Raw genomic sequence first — 18,187 nt, 5'->3', positions numbered from 1 at the left:
AATTCAACACCCCGAACTCAAAGTTTAGCTCTGCTGATGGGCACAAGCTCTCATATTGGGTATCCCTAAACCTGCTGCTTTCTCACAAGTAATAACTGATACTTTAGTAACCATTGGTTTGAGTCAGGCACTACCAATATATTAAATAGTTCAAAAATTATACTGGTTTGTAGAATCATCTCCCTTCATCAAAATAGACTCCATAAAGGCTAGAAAAAAGTCTGATAGTGAAGAACTATCAGTAATTTTTGTTTTGAGTGAACACTTAAAATTCACATTTTTGTAATAACTGAACAAAAACTGTTGACTCATTCTGGTTTTGTTTTGGGACACATGTAATGTTAGATTAAAAAAAAACACATTAGGAACACATTAATTTTCTATAACACAAAAAAGCAACACTGATGTAGGTGAGCAAGCAAGGCTTATTTAATTGTTTGAAGATAACCCAAGTTTCACAGTGCACGAAATAAAAGCAATGTAGACCGCAACTGCTTCAAACTATAATTCTGCATATAATAATGTAATAACACTAATAGGAAGGATGGTACAGGTAGAGTAAGGACAGATGTATGGTGACTTAACAAGACAATTGTTATACAACTGAAAGCACACAGTAACAAGAAAACTGTTGATTTAATTCATCATGCATTTAAATCTAACACATATAATTATCAAGGCCCTAAAACATGTACTTAAATAATCCCTCTATAGCTGTATGTTAATTAGCTTTATCTTCTATATGAGAAATAAACATAATTATCTTAGTAACAATAAGATAAATATATTTATGAAATTATTTATTCATAAATATAATTATCTAAGAAGTATTTTAAAAGAATATACATTCCTTTTTAACATTAAAAAGGCTCCTTGATAAATTTAAATTAATTTCTGAATGCAAACTTACACATTTTTTTAAACGACAATTTGAAATAATACTTAATGAGCATTAGTTTATGGTGATACTTTTGTACACAAGTGTAATTAAAAGGTACAAAGAATAATGTAAGCAAATTATTAATTTAAATGCATAGTTTTATCACATTTAGGAAGTTAAAGGCACTATTTGGAAGACTGAGTTTTTCTTCAGGGAAACTGATTTAAATATTTGAAATCTGGCCAGGCGCTGTGGCTCACACCTGTAATCCCAGCACTTTGGGAGGCCGAGGCGGGTGGATCACGAGGTCAGGAGTTCAAGACCAGCCTGGCCCACAAGGTGAAACCCCCGTCTCTTCTAAAAATACAAAATTAGCTGGGTGTGGTGGCTCATGCCTGTAATCTCAGCTACTCAGAAGTCTGAGGCAGGAGAATCGCTTGAACCCGGGAGGTGGAGGGTGCAGCAAGCCAAGATGGCACCACTGCATTCCAGCCTGGGTGACAGACTAAGACTCCACCTCATATATATATATATATGAAGTCTATCAAAGAATGACAGCAATTATAAATTTTTTTTCATTTCTTTTTAACAAAAGCAAAAAACAGTACAATATTTAGTAAACAGTTTATCCTAAATAATAATAGAATTATTAAATACGCTACATTACAGTTACCAAGCTAATAAAATAACACGATTAACAGAATGAAGTGGTATTAATAAAAACCATGAAATAAGCAGCGAACTCAAAAGCCACTTACATCTATATTAGTCACACAAATAATAAAATTCACAAATCTTGTAGGCACCAAATCTGTTTTACCAAGCCACAAGATAGTATTACTGTCAAGACTTTCATTGGGATATATTTACCAAAGAAACAATATTTAAGACAATGTAATTTCAATACTAAATTGTAAATATGTGGATAAAAATGCCATTGCAGCCTTTCAGATCAGAAAGAATAACTCCTAAGAGAACCAATCTTTTCTTTATAAAAAATAGGATAATCCCAAACTTTGGAGGAACAGGCTTTTGATGCAGGACTTTTTGGTAGAAATAATAGGGAATAATCTATCTAAGTTTGTAACCCTTAGCTTTTAAGAGGCATAGCATATCAAAACATCAAATCAAATACCATCTTTTACTAACACATCATTACTATACAAAATGCCTTAAGAGACTGAGGCATCCATGGAGATTTAATGGTGTATCCAAACAAGCATCTCATTATTACAATGTTCAATAGTGTCCCGGTCCTTTAAATAAATAGAAATTTTAAGTTTTAATAATATTTATTATTTAGTACAAATGTGAAAATACAACAAATGATAGAAGAATATTATACTTTGTGCCAATATAGAGTCAGTCTAACAGGATCACTCAGAAATCACTTATGGAGAAAATACATATTTAATCTGTTTCTTTCATATGCAATAAGTTTCTCCAAAATAAAAAAGAACAAAAAAAATTCAGAAAGTTTAAAGCTTTGGCATAGCGAATAAAATAGGAAGCAGTATAAAAATAAATGGGTAAAAGTAATAATTTTTTGCAAACTCCTGAGAAATTGTTTTAGGTACGAAATTAGAGTAGCATAATTAAACCAAGGTAACAAAATTAAGTGAATGTGTTCAATATACTTCATACTCAAATGCATAAATAAAGGTAGAGGAGATTTTTTATATGTCGTATTTCAATCAATTCACATATGGTGTTGGCCAACATGATCAATGTTGTATGGCTAAAGGTGTCATTTTCTGGGTAGCTCATTGTGAAGAACTTTGGTGACGGTTGCCATGCAATGGTGTAGCGTGATATGGCATAGTTAAAATCATGGTCAGTTACTTTGATACTCACCTTTCCATAAGACTTAGAGCTCACATTCCATTAAAAAATAACCTGATTTTGAAAAACAATCCTAAATAAAGGCAATAAGAAAGATGGTAATACCCAGGCCATGAGGCAGGTCATAAGAAATATTAAATAATGATATTGCCATCATCGTATAGTAATATTCATTAGTTGTTAATATCAAGTTGGGAGATACCTTGGCAAGTTTGGTAGCCCGTAGTTTGGAATGATGCATACTGTAATATCTGATGCTCTCACATATAGTCTTTAACTTAAAAAGTCAACTAGTAAGAACAGCTATAGTAAGGTGATCAATGAGCAAGTACTTTAAGCTCATGTTGGACTAAAGTCCCTGCTACAGCATTTAGACAACAATGCAAACCATGCACATCAGTTTTCCTGCCATAGGTAAAACCGAAATACGCTATAATTAATATAATTTGTAACCACTCACTTACATTAAAATTTGTAAAAATTTCAATAAGTAGGCTCCTAATATGGATGACCAAAGAATATATATATTTATGTATGTATTTATGCAGATGTATGTGATTATACATATGTATATATACATATATACATGTCTATTCTATTATTTAAAACTGCTTGCACTAACAAGAGGGAAACTAACTTAATTATGTAGACTTGTAAATTGTCAAATTATGGTGGTCAGCATTTGATTCAGTTATTGCATATGCTCTAAGATCAAAAGATTTTCCCATATATTTAGAGAAGGTGCATGCAAATAAAACATAAGTAGAAACAACTTTCATTTGTCTTGTTTTTGAGAAAGAGTAAGGGCAATCAACCAAGAGGAAAACACCCCACTCCCCATAACCAAATTATAACAAGTGGAAAAATAGATCTAAGACAAACTCTTGAGATGCTTTGTATAGATATTTGAAAGTATCTCACATGGTCTTAGGATCATGTATATACTTACTACATAATGCTTTGGGGGCTGAAAAAAGGAAATACAAATTAAACCAACTCTTAATTATCCAAAATAACAGTCTCAACATTTACATAGCAATTTTCATTTAATGATCATTACAATATTATAAATATGTTTAGTCGCTCTTGTTTTACAAATGATAAACTCCAATATTAAGGATAAATTTACTTATTGTCTGGCACCAGACCTGCTGAATGAGAAATGGGACCCATGCCCCAGAAAATTACCTGGCAATCCAGACTTAAGAGAAAATCACTTTGCCTTTTGGCCAAAAGAATATAAAGTTAGAAAGAAAGCATCAATGCATACAGTAATTAAACTAACCTCATTTATTGAGTTAATATATAGATGTATCTGGGGGCACATACCAGGATTATCAGTAGGCATGTCAACAATCAGTTGGTCGCTGTATTTTCCATATAAGCCATTAGTGCATATGGCTACTATTTGAAGAACATAACTCATATTGGGTAGCAAATTATTGAGAATAGCACCCTAAAAGAAAGATGTTAGTAATTATACAAATGTTATTCTCACAGGACTACCAACACACTAGGTATCTTCCCTAGAAAACTTTTTCTCCCTGGTCCATGGAAAATACTTCTATTTTATTAACCGAAGGAAAAGTTTATGCAATGTTGCTTAGTTAAACTTGTGGTATTTGTGAATTATGAAGAACTGGAAAACTAGGCTTTTTTTTTTTTTTTTTTTGCTTTTTAAAAATCAGATTTAGTTTCAGGAAGTTTCATTTTTAGCCAGAACTCATCAAATTCATAAATTAGTACTACAAACTAAAAATTAATATTTTAGACAAATAAATGGGGGGCATTTGCAAACAAGGAGCAATGTGAAAAGGTGAACAACTAACATCTCTTTTTCTTGACAATATATATGCAAGAACGTAATAGAATTATCTTCTTCACATAATTATGAAATAAACATATTTATTACTATTTATTTCACAATTTTCCCAGATCATTGTGTCTCCATATTCTAGGCAACTGAATTAAAAGGTTACTAAAATTTTATCCATTTTGTCCACATGATATGAAACATAATTAACAGTGAGTTTTTATTTAAATGCAGGTTCCCAGGACTTGCAGGACTCTAGGTGCCTGAGTGCAGAGTCGAGTGTCCTTTAACCTGCAGTGGGGACTTTCTGGACCTACATCCAGATGAAGGTTTGTCAACTACACCCTAATCTATGGCCAACACTTCCCTACCAGAGCAAAGTTTAATACTGACATGCTCAGGCCACAAAAGGAATCTGTACTTTATTCACATGCGCTGGTGGAGGGAGGCAGGGGTGGATCTTTTTGTAAGAAATTTTGTCTTACATCCCTAAAGTTCTGACCCAATCATGACTTCCCAGCTGTTATCTGAAAACTTTTTGGTGCAACAAAGAGGGCTTGTATGTCCCCTACTCTACTTTTCCTGTGCTGATATAGCGTAATGGAAGACACAATATAAAATGTAACAGGGCACTGAGATTCTGGTCCTATTCTACAACTGAAATCTTAAGAAAAGCCACACTAAAATGATCTTCAGTTCATAAGTCATATGTATCTACTCTATAAAGTTATTGTTGGTAAAGTTATGATATCCATTTAATTAAATGTAACTTTTGACATAATTTAGTATAGCTTCTAATTTTAAATTTTTTTTTAATTTAAAAATACTCAGCCCACCCCACCTTCACATAAAGTCTAAAAGTAACGGAGGAAAATAATATATAACCATTTGTAAGTTCTTACCTTGGAAATTAAATTACAATGTTACCATATGTAAAATAACTGATCATATAGTTACCAAGTCTTGATAGCCATCTGTCAAAAATTCATGCTTGGTTTGGTCCTCTCCGTCCAACTGCTGGTACAAAACTGCAAACTTCTCAATCATGGTATCATAAACGACTCGAGGTCTTTCCCATGTAACAAGAAGGCTGGTATAATTCTCTGGGTCAGCCTGAACATTTTCTGGTTCTGAACTACAAACTTCAGAGAGAAAAAAAGTACAGTTGTTGATAGAACTTTGCCTTGAGGACTTGAATAAATAAAACATATTCTATAAAAATTGTGTTTTATTTCAATATAAAGTAAAAAGTTACACTTTCCCACTGTGGAGCTTTTGCTTATTCCATTTCCTATATCTAAAATACACTTTCCTCCCCTCTTAACTCTATCTGTTCAAATCCCAGCTTTCCATTCTGGAAAGGTCTTGGTCAAATGCTACCTCCTTCATTACGCACATTAATCTCCACTGAAGTGATCTCTGTCATTGTGAATCGTCTATTTTATCATTATTACTGCATTATTTACATACTTTCGTATTATATTTTTCCTGAGTGAATCTTGACTCCTCTAGTGGATTGTAAACATAAGAACCATAGCTCTGTAGTTCTATATTGCCTAGAACATTGTTTTGAATATATTTGACATACAGATTCATTTTTAGAAATAAATGAACAAAGAATATCTGCAAGCTTATGGTGACTTAATTTCTCTTGTTTGGTACCTGAAAATATATTCAGTTCAGGATGAGGATAATTTCAATTATGAAAGACATACTATTATTGGAACATTTTGTTATTAGGGAATCCTTGAACTAATTTAAAATTCCCAACCAGAGAAAACCAAAGAAAACCTAAAATTGCCATTTCAGTATTTTTCAGACGTGCTGACAAAAATCCCATTTTTTTACATAAGTAAATTAAGAAAATAATTTTAGGGAATTAAGAGACTTGTTTGTCTCATCTGAAAAAGTAGTATTATGAAAAATCATTCAGAGACTTCTTAAAATGAATTCAGGCCCATGCTGGGAATCATGCCCCAAATTTAGTCCCATCAGAGAGTGCCCTGGTACATTCCAAAATGCACTTATAATGTGATAGTTTGGACTAATTTGGAGAAGAAAAACTATAACATTTTATGATATTTTACTAACAAAGCACAGTAATAAATATCTCTTCATGGGCCAGACAGATGTGCAAAGCAGAGGGAAAGAAAGATCTCTCAGGCTGAATATTAATTAATATACTTACTTGTTTTCAGGTGACACCTGAAGTTACAAAGCCACTCAATGCGAGCATGCAGTAGACTTAGGTAAATCAGTCATCACTGATACAACAATTACAAGGACTCAAAAATATGTTAACAACTGCCGCCGATTGTGACCAAAACGACTTGTCTCTGCTAGTTTGCAGTTCACCTCATGAACACAGGAGGGCACCCACAACTAACAATTAGTCTTACAAATGGAAACAAATTTTACATATAATATTTAGTAGTCACAAGTTTAGCATATGTACAATATGCTAGCAATGGTATAGCATATGTACAGTATGCTAGCAGTGGTACAGAAATGATTTAGGAAATATGAATATACATATATACCTTTTACAAATAAATACATGTATAGCTTTATATCAGTTAGAAATTATTTTTCACTTCAAACCTTTGATGTTATTTTTTGTTTAGGGAGGGCTTAGGTTGGGGTGTTCCTTTAGAAATAAAAGAAAAATTATTTCATTATCAAAAAACATGAATTCAGAATAAGAAAATATATTTTAATTTAGGTGTATACTACATGATGTTACTCTACTGAGTGAGACTTCTACTGATGTCCACCAGATGGCAGAAGACCTTCAAATTGTCTCAAGTGAGCTATTCACGTTTCTACCATTGGAGCAACAAGCACGTTCTTGCTTCTAATGAATCCCAAGTTCACTTTTAGAAAAGTTGGAGGTGACTCTGGACAATATCATTTGTAGATTTCGTCCTCTAAAAATCAATTCCACTTTTTACAGAATGGGAATGATTTAAAGTGAACTATACACTTCAAGATGAAACTGTTTTGAAATGCATTAATTTTGGCTAACACAGTGGAACCCCGTCTCTACTAAAAATACAAAAAATTAGCCGGGCGTGGTGGCGGGCGCCTGTAATCCCAGCTACTCGGGAGGCTGAGGCAGGAGAATGGCGTGAACCCGGGAGGCGGAGCTTGCAGTGAGCCCAGATCGCGCCACTGCACTCCAGCCTGGGTGACAGAGCGAGACTCCGTCTCAAAAAAAAAAAAAAAAAAAAAGAAATGCATTAATTTTATGCATACATACAAAGCATAACAATCTCTTGAGAAAAAAATAAAAAGATTCGTTGCAAAACATCCAAAGGACTACTGCCTAAGTAGCAGAAACGACTTTGGTTGGATGTCTATGTTTGTCTCGCCTTAGTAGTAGCAATCAGTAGATGTGTCAAAATTTATGAATCAACATTAATATAAAGTAGAGCTCCAAAAAGAAAGTTATATTTTCTTGCCCATAAGTTTTCACTTCTTTGTTCTCCTCCTTGTAAATCTGTAAGAGTTTGTTAGTCATTTGTTTAATAGTTTGAATTTATATTTTAATTAGAAATTTATTTTTTAAATACTTGTGTTGATTGTTGTATGCTATCAACAATATAGTTGTATGCTATCAAGCTTCAGGTAAATCTTTTATTTTAGATGTGGAGACACAGGCTCTTATGGTGAAAAAAAATACATGCTTTAGAATGTTATTAACAGAAAAGCCTATATTTCTATATGTAGTTTATGATCTTGCCAAAGGGTTTCCTTTCTATAAGATAGAGCTGAATCTTTTAAATAACAACTTAGTTAATTCCATACACACTATTTGGTGTTCAAACCATGGAATGACCATAGAAGAAGTGATTAATAGACACTAAATTTCCCAGGTTTTGCATATATTTCCTATTGAAATCAGCCCAATTATCTTTGTGTGTGTTTTTTTTTTTTTTTTTTTTTGAGACAGTCTCGCTCTGTCATCCAGGTTGGAGTGCAGTGGCACAATCTCGGCTTACCGCAAGCCCCGCCTCCCAGATTCACACCATTCTCCTGCCTCAGCCTCCCAAGCAGCTGGGATTACAGGCACCCACCACCACGCTCGGCTATTTTTTTTTTGTACTTTTAGTAGAGACGGGGTTTCACCGTGTTAGCCAGGATGGTCACCGTGTTAGCCAGGATGGTCTCGATCTCCTGCCCTTGTGATCCTCTCACCTCGGCCTCCCAAAGTGCTGGGATTACAGGCATGAGCCACTGCACCCGACCTGCCCAATTATCTTATTAGAAGCATACGTACTCTGTAAAGTATGTTTTCTGGATTGAAAATCAATACCATTTTTCCAGATCAATATGTACTCAGACATCAACTACGAGCTGCTATAAAGTAAAATAGTAACAAAAATATAATTTTCCTGATCATGAGGAGTTCGAAACTGTTGACACTTCATTCCCTCCCTCAGGATTACATCTCACATACTGATTCCTTTCCACATCTACATGTGATCTGGGTCATAGTTACTGATTCTTCAGGGGACACTGGCTAAGAAGGAGAACCTAATTACTGGTTGGTGCAGGCTTCTGGCTGTGAGTCTGGGGCTCATGCCAAGTCATGTAGAGTACAAGTAAATGGCACTGCACCATACATGAACAGTGACCAAAGAATCCTCACTATAAAGAATGAGAATGTAGTCTCCTTTATCAGGGAACTATACATGTTCTTGCTTTAAAAACTTATTTTTAGCATTCTACTCTCATCTGCTTAGTTCTAGGCACTCTAGACATACAGAAGAAGAAGATAGTGTCTCAGCCTTTAGGATGCTCATTCCTGTGATAGCTTTCAAACACTTAGATTTAGTAAGCTCTCAGATGTAACGAGTGGTTTTAGATTCTAAATTCTGCACTCCATTGATACAGGAATGTATAAAAAACTTATGAAAAATTCTGCCATTTAGGCCAAATTCTTTTCAAATTTATACACATTTCCTACTAAAAATGGTATAAGCTTCTTAAACTTTTAGCTGACACAAAGTCCTGTGCTTTATCATTCATCCTCTCATTACTTAAATGAAGAGTGAACACCTAGTACGTAGGAATGGACGTGATCTGTGGAACCAGTGCCAAAATATTAATAAGCATAGCACTGAGTGATGAAGAAAAAAAAGAAAAGAAAAGAGACAGAGAAATGCAAATGCATTCCTTGGCTGTGACAAATCTTTGTTAATCAAGAAAGTTGATGCAGATGACCAAGGGGAGATAGGAGATTCTTTCCACTTCTGTTGCTCTCTAGCCTGCCTTGGAAGAAGCACAATCTGCCCTGAGGGAGAAGGCGCAGTCTTAGCTTCAGGTATTCTGAGAAAAATGTGGATTGATACGAAATGGCAGGGAGGTGATTCTTAGGGAGTGGCGAAGAAAATGTCATAATTACCTGAGATTACACTAGGTCTCACTCAGTTATTTCCCACTAATTTGAAGTTCTGTACAGTATAACACAGCTCATGCCAAAAGTGCTTCATAAATACATGCTAATAAGTCCACCACTTCCTTATTTGAAGTTTATGAGCCTCATTTTTAAAAGTAGTAAGACAATGACTGCTGAGAGAAAAGCTGAATGACTTAGAGACCCAGAAGGTAACCAATGAGGTTGTGACTTCTCCTCAGGCAGTAGCAGATCCTAATACAACTAATGTAAACATTGACATAAATGTTGAATGTAATTGAAAAACATCTATCCCTGTTTTGTACTTCTGAATGATTACATATTCACTTTAGATTAATAGCCAAAAGAAGTCTTTCTAATTCTACCTCTTTCACTCAGTCTTTAGGGACCCAGAGTGACTTCATCAACAGTTCAGTTTGTAGTATATAATCTTCCAAGAAGTAAATAATATTCATTTCACTTTTTAAAATATAGTTGCAGTACAGTGTTTATATACATGTGACCTTAACAAATGCTAGTGACAACCCACTGACCTTCAAGAAGGTAAGTCTACTAATGTATAATTCATCATGACGTTTTTCAGGAAATTGTACAACATTTCTCATAGGTCAAAATATTATGCTACAAAGACACTCCCTTTATGCTACTCTGCCTTGACAACTATTTTATCTTTTATTGTTTTGGTTTTTTTAAGTTTGTATTAAATATATTACAGTGCTAGCAAATGAGATTTGAAGTGCATCCATAATTCTATTCAACAATTATCTAAAAATACCTTAAACATGAAAAACTTGAATAGTATACCATACTCATTGTGAAATCTTGGCTCTTTGTCCATATATACACGTGACAATGATATTAGTTATGAGTCAGTAGCACATTACATTCAAGGGACTGTACTGCTTTACAAATTTTAGGTCATTTAAACCTCACCACAACCCTATAAGGTGATCATTTTTAACTTTTCTATTCTATAGGTGAAGAAACTGAGGCTTCGGGAGGTTAAGTAAGTTGACAATTTTTATACAACTATTAAGTATTGGTGCTGGAGTTTAAAATCAAGTCTACTGAACTTTAAAGGCTGTTTCCCCCTCCCCTGTGCTTCAGCAGGTCCCTGCTTCTTAGCAGAAAAACCTTGTAAGGTGATAAGAAGGCAGCATGAAAGCATCTGATGCCTGGAAGGCGTGGATACAGTTGAACTTAATCTACTTCATACTTTTGCTATGTTTGTACTATTATTCACACATAGTACTCATTATTTAACAAACAAGCAAACAGTTTTTATTGGCCAAGCACGATGGCTCACGCCTGTAATCTCAGTACTTTGGGAGGTGGAGGCAGGCGGATCGCCTGAGGTCAGGAGTTCGAAACCAGTCTGGCCAACATGGTAAAACTCCATCTCTGCTAAAAATACAAAAATTAGTCAGGTGTGGTAGCACACACCTGCAGTCCCAGCTACTAGGGAGGCTGAGGCAGGAGAATAGCTTGAACCCAGGAGGTAGAGGCTGCAGTAAGCAGAAATCGAGACAATGTGCTCAAGCCTGGGTGACAAAGAGAGACTCTGTCAAAAAAAAAAAAAAAGACAGTTTTCACTAACTCTTTCAAGACCAGATGGTTCTATTAAAGTCTGTGATCCTTAGAAGAGCCAGTGTCCATTCCATGATGCCAAAAAGAAATGCCTTCCTAATAAATGGCGCTCTCCATACAAATGGAAATACAGAGGTTTGAAGTTCTGATAAGAAATGCATTAATTCACAAATAATCTATTGAGCGCCTGCTGTGAATGCAAAAAATGAATAAGGCCTGGTCTCTAACCTTACAGAGTTTATATGAATATACAAATCTCACGTGGTTTTTGCGATTATTTATAATGTATTTCTAAAAATACATTTTCCTACAATGCATTTGTTGAGAGCAAGATTTTGACAATTTTTGTGCTAGCTTTTACTTCTCCTCTTGGTCAAAATGAGGATGTTAGATATTTATAATGGCAAAAAATATATGAACCGAATGTCCAAAATTGAAGAACTGGTTAAGGTTTAATATGCAGTTATAATTATATGATGGAATACGACATAAAAATTAAGAATGATGTATTAAAGGTATAATATGAAGTAAAAAATCAGTAAACAGACATGTGGTAGAGTCTCATTTTTTGTGAAATATAATAACATTTTTTAAAAATTTCACAGAAAGATCTGGATGGATATTTACCAAAATCTTCATAATAGTTATCTCTGGGCAGTGTAATTACAGGGTAATTTTTATTTTCTTATCTGTGCTTATCTATAGTTTCTATGTTTTATAAGTTCACGTAATAAAAATTTTCAGATTGAATTTAATAAAGATCAAAACTGAATATAAATACAATCTTCAATTCTTATTCTCAAATTCAGTTCCAAAGGAGATAGTATATCCATTAAGAAAAAAATTTTTGGCGGAGCGTTGTGGCTCACGCCTGTAGTCCCAGCACTTTGGGAGGCTGAGGTGGGCAGATCACCTGAGGTCGGGAGTTCGAGACCAGCATGACTAACATGGTGAAACCCCGTCTCTACTAAAAATACAAAATTAGTTGGGTGTGGTGGTGCATGCCTGTAATCCCAGCTACTCGAGAGGCTGAGGCAGGAGAATCACTTGAACCCAGGAGGGGGAGGTTGCAGTGAGCCGAGATCATGCTATTGCACTTCAACCTGGACAACAAGAGCGAAACTCCAACTCAAAAAAACCAAAAAAACAAAAACAAACAAACAAAAAAAAAACCTTCATAAGAAAACAGTATTTCTATGCACAGGACAAATAGTAATAAATGCTCATTGAGTGTAAAGACTCATGATGGAAAAAGCAAGTCCTAGTTTGTGAAGAAAGAAACAACTAATTTCTGTGGGTCTAATCAGATTCATTTCTCCTCTTTTTTTAACTGCAAAAATAAAAGCAAGTAGCTCACTTCTTTATAATGATTTCAGTAAATGCAGACTGTTATACAACAGGCATCTATAAAAATTATTACATAATAAGTCTTGATATGCTAGGTGTTCATTATTGTTAAGTACAATAATCTTACAGAGGATTAACAGAGTCAAAATGAAGAATGTAAATTATTTAGCTATTTTTTTCAGTCACAGAGGAAGCTCTTTCTTAACAATTCTGTCATAATACTGATACTATCTTTTTAAAATTAGAATCTTTCTTTTCCTGAAATGATCTTTAATTTTGAACATGAACTGTACACACATGCTAATACTACTGTACTGTATTCTTCTGAAGGCTTTGCAAATTTTTAATTATTTAAAGGATGTTCAGCAAGAAGAACTTGGCTCCAACCTGTCTGGAAATCTAAAGCCAGTCATTCCTTCTGTGTTTGTTGCCAATAACACATATGCTGTTTTTAACCCCAGAGGCTTAGACATGAGTAAGCTTTGGCCAATGTTTTAATTCATTCACTTATTCACCATTCATCAAGGAATCAGAGAGCTCTTACTACCTGCCAGGTACTTTATCAGATGTTACAGGTAATACTGAGATCAATTAGACAGGGATCTACTAAGAAACTAAGACATGCACATAAACATCCCTGAAGCAAGGCAAGAAAGGCAAAGTGCCACAGCTGCAGGTCAGGGATTATGATGGTTCAGAAGAAAGAGGAATCACATTCAGTTTTGGGTAATCAGGAAGGCCCTATACTGCATAAGGGCATATTAATTATTTGACAGTGGTTCGTATTAAATCCAAAAAAGAATTGACTGAATATGTAACTGTGTGGATGAGACTCATCCAACTAACATGACCTGACTTTTCTATTTCATTGCTATCTCAAAATGATATATTTTGACAATGATTGAAACTTTAAAATCATAAATGTGCATATTAGTCTATGTAAGTAGAAAAAAAAAGTTCTATATCATCTCTGATCCCCCCTAGAAGGGGATATGTTTTGGCAAATGAAAGGCCCCTTTTAAAAAATATTTATGTATTTATTTATTTTTACTTCAACGTTTATTTTAGATAGAGGGGCACATATGTAGGTTTGTTACATGAGAATACTAAAAGATGCTGAGGTTTAGCGTACAAATCCCATCACCCAGGTAGTGAGCATTACATTTGATAGGTAGACTTTTTAACTCACCCACCTCTCCACTCTCTCGTACACCACAGTGTCTACTGTTCCCATGTTTATGTCTATGTCTGATTAATGTTTAGCTCCCACTTATAAGTGAGAACATGAGGTACTTGGTTTTCTGTCCCTGCATTAGTTCACTTAGGATTATGACCTCCAGCTCCATCCATCTTGCTGCAAAAAAACATGATTTCATTTTTTATGACTGTGTAGTATTCCATGGTGTATATGTACTACATTTTTTTTAATCTACCACTGAGCACATGGGTTGATTCCATATCTTTGCTATTGTGACTAGCACAGCAATTAACATATAAATGCATATGTCACTTCTTAGAAGAAGGCATACAACTGCTAAGAAACATATGAAAAAATACTCACCATCACTAATCATCGAAGAAATACAAATCAAAACTAAAATGAGATACTATCTCACACCATTCAGAATGGCTATTATTAAAAAGCCAACAAATATTGCATCTAGTGAGGCTGCAGAGAAAAGGGAACGCTTATACACTGTTGGTGGGAATATACATTAGTTCACCCATTGTGGAAAGCAATCTGGAGATTTCTCAAAGAACTTAAAACAGAGCTACCGTTTGACCCAGCAATCCCATTACTGGGTATACACCCAAAAGAAAATAAATCATTCTACCAAAAAGGGCCTTTTTTGATTGCTGAGTTCATTAGGATGAGCACGGGTAGGCAAGTTTGAAGGACCTGGGACAAAGCTAATTTTCCTGCCTTAGGAAGACATGAAGACTTGGGTGGGATGAGGGTAGCAGCTGAAACTCTGTGAGGGGAACTGACCAAAGAGGAGGGTCAAACAATCTGAAGGCAAAGACTCTAAGGCCCAGCAAGGGAGACTGCAGAAGAGACGTGTTTCTGCTAACATAATTTTAGAATAAAAACTGATGGCCATAAAGATACAAAACACTAATAAAAACTAGGATTGTCTTTTAAGCACTTTTATTTATCCTAAGGATATACAATATAAGCGGATAATACTATATAAGCAATATTGTCTAAGCTGTAGGCAGATATTTTGATGAGATGCTGAGTTTTGTAGCCTCTCCCCATCACTCCATAAATATTTAGTCAAAAATACAAACATAAAGTAGTTGGTGTGACTGGATTTTCTTGAGGAAGCTGGGGAAGGCACACATATAGGATAAGTAGACAACAAAAACAGCCTGTAAATATGCATTTTTATTGTAAAGCTTTCTAGTTTTTCCTTAAGTATTGCATATTTAAGTCCCTTCAATTTAAATGAGTGAGTCTATTTTGAGTTGCTGTTTTTCTAGTTAGTTCTGTCATTTATTTTGGAACCAAACCACAGACAAATAGGTGATAAATAAATTACTATTACTATGGCAGTCATATTAGTATTGCAGCAGGGATGTGAAATTCTGTGATAATATACACACATGGTCTAAGGGAATAAAATCGATTCCTACAAGCTCCATTCAAGAAAATTATTTTCCTTACTTTATAGGTCCTATCATATATTTCTAGAACCCAAAACACCAAGTAGTTTAGAAAGTGTTGTTTCCATGTTTGACCTTAGGATAAACAAAACACTCAAAATCCATTACTACTTTTTTGAAGTTTCATGTCTTTAAAGTCATCAGTTTTTTATGTAAGCAGAAATTATGTTCCTGTATAAATGTCAAGTACAGTGGACAGAACTTTGCAAAGCTTTAGATTCAGGGAGACTTGGGTTCAAATACTGACTCCCTTCCTTTCTAGTTGTGTAAACTTGGGCAAGCCATTTAATATCAGCTTCCCAAACTGTAAAATGAAGACAATGAGGCCAACTTCATAAGAGTGAAGTGAGGTCTAAGTCAAATATTGTCTGGCTCCAATGCCTGGTAGAGTCACACAATGCACAGTAGCTATTACTGTTTTTGTTATTATGGATTATTACTTTGGGCCTTTAACACTTAACTGTGAAAGCAATGTTCTGCATTAAATCAGAATTATATAAAGGTTTACACATTAAACAGTGCAGGAAGCACCTATTAAGTGTAACTTGCTACGTTTTTATTATGTGGAAATGGAGTCTTTCAGCCATGCAGTGAATATTTAGTGAATGAGAGCTTTACTTTAGTTTGGCCATGGAGATAAAGAGATAAAAGACTTATTTACTTCCACTATGGAGCTCAGAGATTGCTGGCAGAGACAAATAAGTAAATAGACAATTACCATAATACGGCAACTGCTATGAAGTCTGGAGAAGCTGAGCACGTCGTACAACCTCCAGAGGAACACCATTTACCATCTATGGGTATGGTGTCTCCTTGAGTGTGCAGTCCTGTGGCCATTGCCAGGGCCAGAGTTAGGAGGACAGAAGTAGAGTCAGAGATGGCCTCCCAGTGGATGCAATGCTCAACTTGAGTCTTGAAGAATGAGAAGGCAGGGAAATGAAGACAGTGGAGAGGAACATGCCATCAATGGGGAAGCCAAATGTATAAATGCAACCTGGAAGAATGTGGTCTTGCATCTTCAAGGGACTTCATGGAGTTCAATGTAAGGGAAGGATGCTAGTTGGGGAGGCTTAAGCACTAAGACTAGTAAACCTACACAGAGCCTACCATGCAATAACAAGCAGTTTGAATTTTATTCCAAAAGTGATGCAGAACCACTGAAGGGTTTTAATAAAACAGAATTGATAAAACTGTGTGACCAAAAAAATCATATTTATTTAATTTGTAATTTGGTCTATTATATTTAAGAAGAGGGGATGGTTAAATCCACTTTCTTTATTCTAATTGATTGTCTATTATTTACTGGACAGTATGCTATGGTATTTAGTACTACCAACAGAAATATAATTAAATTTCCTCACTTTGGGGCAATTTAATTTAAAATTTAGTGTCACAGTAAATATAGCTATTCATCACTGTTGTCTTGAATTCTATCTTTTTGTTAAAGGATAAACGATTCTTGGAAATATCACATTAAAACAACAAAAACTTGTTGTTTTAATGCCTAATCTTCAAAAGCAGATGATTATTAAATTAATATTATACATGGCAAAAAAAATCATCGAATTCATTGTAGGACTGATATCAAAGAGGTCCATCTACTTGGAAAGCTTAGAAGTCCCCAGTGCAAAGGTCATTTCAATGACTTCTTTAATGAACAAGTGACAACCTCAGTAAAAACTGAAAAGGACAAGTCAGCAGATGTATCTGATTGTGTTCTCTGGACATTTAAAAATGCTTTTAACTACCGTGTCAGCTTCAAAAAACAGACGGCATTCCAGAGACACCCCTCTGGTGTCATTTCCCTTGGCTGTACCTAACAAGAGCAAATTTCTTTTCCTCCAAGAAGGAAACTGGGAAGAAGATTCACTTCTTATTCATTAATAACTCAGTGCATTTATTTTCAGTACCGATTAGGTGCTAGGCTCCTTCTTGGGGACTGCCAACACAAAGACGAGCACTTTAAAACCCAAATACTGTGTCAAGACTCAGTTCAAAGGCGGTTCTGTCATGAAGGTTTCCTGATCATCCCAGCCAGAAATGATCTCCCAAGCTCTGAACACCTCAGCCTCTTATTCAGTCCTTTCTCATACCTCTCAGCCCGGGCAAATACCAGAAAGTGAACTTGGAGGTGTGTACTCTGCTTTGCTACTTATTACCGTGTATTCTGGAAAAATGATTTTCCTTATTAAATCTCAGTTTTTCTCATCTATAAAATGGGGTTATTCTTATGGGAAGAATAGATTTTTTAGTTGCCATTTTATAGATGTGGTATCTGATATTCAGAAAATTAGATAGCTTACCTAAAGCTACAAAATTAATAATTAAAACATTTCTAAAGCTCCAAGTCCTCTATATTTGTCATTTTACTAAAATTACCTCCTATAACATTGCATCTATGACAGTTGTAGAAGATTATATTTAAATACATACCTGCTTCATGAATCTCTTCCTTTCCAGTGTATGAGGAAAACACCTGTCTAGAGAACTTGTACTGTTGCTCTCGAAAATTGTTTTGTAAGTAGTCCATCAGCATGACATAACCAGACTGTTGCATTGTAAGAACTTCACAAAAAACAGCCAACTGAAAAAAAGATCAAATAATTTAACATATCTGCTTCAAAGGCATTGG

At 34.8% G+C, this 18,187-nt stretch overlaps 1 protein-coding gene across 4 annotated transcripts in view; it reads right to left on the bottom strand.

Annotated features, from left to right (window-relative positions):
• The window catches only part of PTPRZ1 (protein tyrosine phosphatase receptor type Z1), a 187,542-nt gene that overhangs the window by 60,728 nt on the left and 108,627 nt on the right, over positions 1 to 18,187 (bottom strand). For all 4 annotated transcript variants that reach the window (XM_009243178.3, XM_054559718.1, XM_002818377.4 and 1 more), the window contains exons 8-10: positions 17,989 to 18,139; positions 5,493 to 5,677; positions 4,052 to 4,178 (exon numbers count right to left, since the gene is read on the bottom strand). In XM_009243178.3, the coding sequence (XP_009241453.3) occupies positions 4,052 to 4,178; positions 5,493 to 5,677; positions 17,989 to 18,139 (463 nt within the window). The remainder of the gene's footprint in view (positions 1 to 4,051; positions 4,179 to 5,492; positions 5,678 to 17,988; positions 18,140 to 18,187) is intronic.

Source organism: Pongo abelii, chromosome 6, assembly GCF_028885655.2.
Source record: "Pongo abelii isolate AG06213 chromosome 6, NHGRI_mPonAbe1-v2.0_pri, whole genome shotgun sequence".
Classification (NCBI taxonomy): domain Eukaryota; kingdom Metazoa; phylum Chordata; class Mammalia; order Primates; family Hominidae; genus Pongo; species Pongo abelii.
Note: the sequence above shows the minus strand (reverse complement) of the source record. Positions and strands in the feature narration are given on the sequence as shown.